At 43.2% G+C, this 5000-nt stretch overlaps 1 protein-coding gene across 1 annotated transcript in view; it reads left to right on the top strand.

The window, feature by feature from the left end:
- The window catches only part of rnf220b (ring finger protein 220b), a 63861-nt gene that overhangs the window by 47306 nt on the left and 11555 nt on the right, over positions 1–5000 (top strand). The window contains exons 5-7 of the mRNA XM_063202066.1: positions 315–357; positions 1201–1455; positions 3534–3577. Of these exons, the coding sequence (XP_063058136.1) occupies positions 315–357; positions 1201–1455; positions 3534–3577 (342 nt within the window). The remainder of the gene's footprint in view (positions 1–314; positions 358–1200; positions 1456–3533; positions 3578–5000) is intronic.

Below are 5000 nucleotides of genomic sequence, written 5' to 3'. Positions count from 1 at the left end.
GAAAACTTTAATGATTAGCAGGGAGGCAGATTCCTGCAAATATGTTTTGCTCATTGGTGAACAGAGACAAATCACTTCCGCCTTCAGAATTCCAGAATGAGCTCAAACCAGACCCCAGAGTTTATGTTTCGAAATTGTAAAATATTTTCACATTTGTGTGTTTCTTGTACTACTGTAGTATATCATGCATAATGAAAAAGGTGCAGCATACAGTGAGGTCTTTGGTAGATCTGGGTGTTAGATATGTGAATTATGTTTTGCAATTATGGCAATTTTTTAATTAACCCTCATTGCATTTTTTAAATATTTCACAGACATTCTTACGAGTAAGAGCAAATAGACAGACAAGGTTAAATGGTAAGTAGCCAAAGTTTCAACATTTTTTGTCATTATAGCTTTCCTCTTCCATGTTCATTATTATAATTCTATTCTTAATTATTATAATTAATAATAGAACTTTGTGCTTCTGTGTTTGTATTGGTGATTAAGATATTCTGCAGCACAGTGCATGTGTCTTCATCTTTTTGAAGCCAAGTCTGTATGTAGTTTAGTGATATTTTTGGCATTTTTTTTCCCCACACGTAACTTACCTTTAGGATATTTAAGAGGTGTTACAGAAGGCTAAAAGCCAGGGTTTCATGGGCACAGATAAAGATATTTGTTGAAAAATGTATGCAGTCTGTTGCACTACATTTTTAGTATTTTCATATTGTTTATTTTTATCACAGGGTTGGTTTTCTGAAATGGTTCAAGAACTTTTCTTAAAGGATTGACTGTGTCCTAAGAATGGACTGAATACATAAAGACCCATTCACTGAATACAAATTAATACAAAATGTCACTGTCAGTCACTCTAAACAATAAAAAAACCTTAATAAAAAAAGAAAACTTAATTTAAAAAAACCTTAAAATGCTAAAATGATAACAGAAATCAAATCAAACCCAGGGAATGCATACAGGATCTAACATAAACCATCCCAATGATATGACCATAATCACTGGAGTGAAGCAGGGTGTATAACAGCACATGCCCCCACCCCTCAGCTCAGCCCCCCCAAAAATAACGTGTGCCATCGTCATGGTTACTGGCCCCGTTGCCGCACCTAAGCCACCATCTCTCACTCACTCTTTCTTTTTCTTGACCTAGCACCTCCACGGGCAGAGGATCTATTAACCCTTCACCTCTTGATATGTTAACAGTTGATGACCTCTGCTGGTGCAGGTGCTACGCCAAAGAGGGTGCTAAAGTGGCCCCTCGGCCGCGCGACGGGGGCCACCCACCCCCACCCCTCCCTCTCCCCCTCCCCCGCTGCTGCACTCCAGCTGGTAAGGCCCTCGCCCTCTATGTCCCCCGATCGTGTCTCGTGTCCCCCTCTCGTGTCTTCATGCGTCTGGAGATAAAAAGGGCGCCACAGATCCCTGTCCTGTCGTGTCAAATTGTGGAGCGAAATATATGTAGCTACAAATTGCTCAGAAATATCAAGACGCTAACCATATAGGAAGAGGAGAGATTTAGACTTTAGATCAAGAATAAATGTTGGAGGGCGGGGAGGCACAAAAAATCTAACAAACAACAAATTCAATTTAACCTAAAAAAACAAAAAAAAATCATATTTTTTCCGAGTTAATCTAAAACAATTCTCTGATTCTGAAACATCTCTTCTATTTTACACCATTAAGCATAAAAACGGTTTCAGAAGATTCAGGTTTAACTGCATGCAATAAATGCAATTTTCACTGGAATAAATTCATAAAATTTTCAAACATTATTTATCATAATATAATATTTATACATTTATATAGTTATTACCTAAACCCAAATCATGACCACTTCTCCCAACCTATGCATGGAGAATCCCACCTAAACCAAATCATGATCACTTTCACAAATGTGTGCCTGTAAAATCCCATAAGTGGCCTCTTCCTGTGTCTGCCTGCTTCTGCTTCTGATGCATCAGTATGTGTGGCCGTAGCGGAGAGGCGATTAGGCTGGCTTTGTTCAGGCCCGTGCCATCGACGTGGGCTATTAATCTATATGAGGCTGATCATTAAGACACAAAAGACGCATGGGAGACGTGGGGGCCCTCCTCCTATGACCAATTAATCAGCCTCTTTATACATTCACCCTCCTTCCCTCCCGCCCTGTCTCAGCCTGTCTCTCTGCCGGTATGTCTGTCTGTCTGTCTTTCTCTCTATTGCTCTCCCACTCGTCCTCTTTCTGTCTCTCACTTTCCGTTTCCTTCTTCTCTGTCTTCTTCTCTTGCACATTCATTCATTCATTCATTCATTCATTCATTCATTCATTCATTCATTCATTCATTCATTCATTCATTCATTCATTCATTCATTCATTCATTCATTCATTTTCCTTCATTTATTCATTTCTATTCTATCTATTCCTGCTGTATCTACCTTTCTTTCTTTCTTTCTGTCTTTCTTGTTCTGTTCTTATCCCCCTCTCTCTGAGGTAAGCTAATGAGCCTCTCTCCATCGTCAGCTCAGGTGCTCTGATTAGGAGGGCCGCTGGACCCTGACCGCTGCTAAAGTTATGGCGGCTACTCTACTCCCTGCCCCATCACAGNCCCCCACCCCCCCCCCCCCCTACTAGCCTCCACACACTCCTCTCTGCCCCCTTATAGCCCCCTGTGAGGCCAACCGCCCTCTTATTATGGCACACACCTAAAAATTAATGTCCCAACTCATAGTTTCCTGTCAGGAAAAATCACCCCCCGAATTATGAAGTAAAAGCTTTCGTTACGCTGTGTTAATCGTGGTGCAGTGCACAGTGCATGGGCTCTGCCGGCCTCTTGCTGTGTGTGTGTGTGTGTGTGTGTGTGTGTGTGTGTGTGTGTGTGTGTGTGTGTGTGTGTGTGTGTGTGTGTGTGTGTGTGTGTGTGTGTGTGTGTGTGTGTGTGTGTGTGTGTGTGTGTGTGTGTGTGTGTAGTGTGTGTGATGTCTTAATGGAGAGATGTGAGTCCTTTTCATCTTTAAAGGATAACGTCAATTTTGTAGATAACAAATAGGTAAAATAGTAGAAAAAGAAAGATAAAGATTAAGAGAAAAAAATAGCAGAGAGTTTGGAGAATAATAAAAGGCTGTTTTAGAGATAGCATCACATCCTTGGACATCACAGTCTGTTTTTATTTTCTCTGTGGAATCCCACATCAACTCTGTGTACTGTAGAAAAGACATGCTATTCACTTTTTGTTATCGGTCTATCAGTAATGGTCTCTTTTTGGTGGCAAGGCAATGCAATTTTGATTTCAAATGTATATAAAATGATCAAGATTATTTGCTCTAAGTCTAAATCATACCGAAGTCAGTGTGTGACAAATAAACAAAATTGGAACATACCAAAAGCACAACATTAAAAGTGGTGTGAAAGCAGAAAAAAAGAATTCTTCAATAAACTGAATCTAATTATTAAGCATCATATCTACTTGTATTGTGTATTCTCTTCCCCAACTGTAGAAGGGCATTCTGTGTTGTGCCAAAGCACTTGTGGTTTATGTCGCTGTTATCCTTTTCTGCAGTGCGGATCGGGAAATTCGGAAAGAGGAAATCTGAGGAAAACCAGGTACAATACATCAAACATTTTGAAGACACATAGTCTGTGCCTATTTGTACATTAGCAAGCATTTTCTTGAAGTAGGAAGAATTGCATGCATGTACTGCATGTGTGAGGGTGTGAACCAGCTTGTGTGTTTGTGTGTGTGTGTGTGCGTGCTGGGTGTGTGTGTGTGTGTGTGTGTGTGTGTGTGTGTGTGTGCGTGCCTGCCTGCCTGCCTGCCTGCCTGCCTGCCTGCCTGCCTGCCTGCCTGCCTGCGTGCGTGCGTGCGTGCGTGCGTGCGTGCGTGCGTGCGTGCGTGTGTGTGCGCCCACCAGCTTATGTGTGTGCGTGCTGGGTGTGTGGGTTTTTACATGCCAGCTTGTGTATTTCTGTGTGCATGTATGTCTGTGTGCGCTTTCATCTGGGTGTGCTTTTATCTGTGTGCACTCTAGCCTGTGTGTGTGTTTTATATTTTGGTAAAAGAGCTACAAGTTTTTCTCCTCCACATGCGATATACTTTGGGGGGTCCTAGCGTCTCAGTAGTCAAGGACATGTCATCTCCTCAGAGCTGATTGTCATTCCATATCTGAGCCCCCCACCCCCCCTGCTCCCCTGAGGCTGCAGGTCTCCCAGTGGAGGAGCTCTCTCTCATTCACAGATCACAGCTCAGGGGGCCCCCTCCGGCCCCCACTTGAGAGGCAGGTGAGATCAGACAGGACTCGTCCCCCGACAGCTGTCATTTACAGATCAGACATGGACACACACATACAGTACACGCAGGCACACGGTACGCACAGAGACATGCAGTCATACAGACACATACATAAACACACACACAAACGCGCACACACACACAAAAGCGCGCACACACATAAGTGCACACACACAACCGTGCGCACACACACACACACACACACACACACACACACACACACACACACACACGGAAATACACACACACACTGACACACACGGACACACACACACACGGACACCACGGAGAGTTATGTGATGGATAGTCCAGATGGAGGCTTCGGACAGGGAGACCAGAGGGGCCATTTAAAAGGCCCGGCATATTGTGGTGCTGAGGCGAACCCACCCACAGCCATGCTATAAAGATGTCATTGTCCTGCTCTCTCTTCTCTAATAACTGCATGTGGAGCTACGTATGTGTGTATGTGAACAAGGTTTGCTTTGAACCGAATGCACATGTTGTAAATACATAGTGTGTGTTTTTCTGTTGATGCATGGCCGAGGGCTTTGCACATAAAGTACATGTTCTTGTCCATGTGCAGAGGTGTGTTCCTTTGTGTTGGTATGTGTATGGTCATGTACAATTTTATGCAAAGAAAAGGCGTTCAAAAATGTTCCATATTTGTGTGCGTGTGTGTGTGTGTGTGTGTGTGTGTGTGTGTGTGTGTGTGTGTGTGTGTGTGTGTGTGTGTGTGTG

This window comes from Engraulis encrasicolus, chromosome 6 (genome assembly GCF_034702125.1).
Source record: "Engraulis encrasicolus isolate BLACKSEA-1 chromosome 6, IST_EnEncr_1.0, whole genome shotgun sequence".
In the NCBI taxonomy this organism is placed as follows: domain Eukaryota; kingdom Metazoa; phylum Chordata; class Actinopteri; order Clupeiformes; family Engraulidae; genus Engraulis; species Engraulis encrasicolus.
Note: the sequence above shows the minus strand (reverse complement) of the source record. Positions and strands in the feature narration are given on the sequence as shown.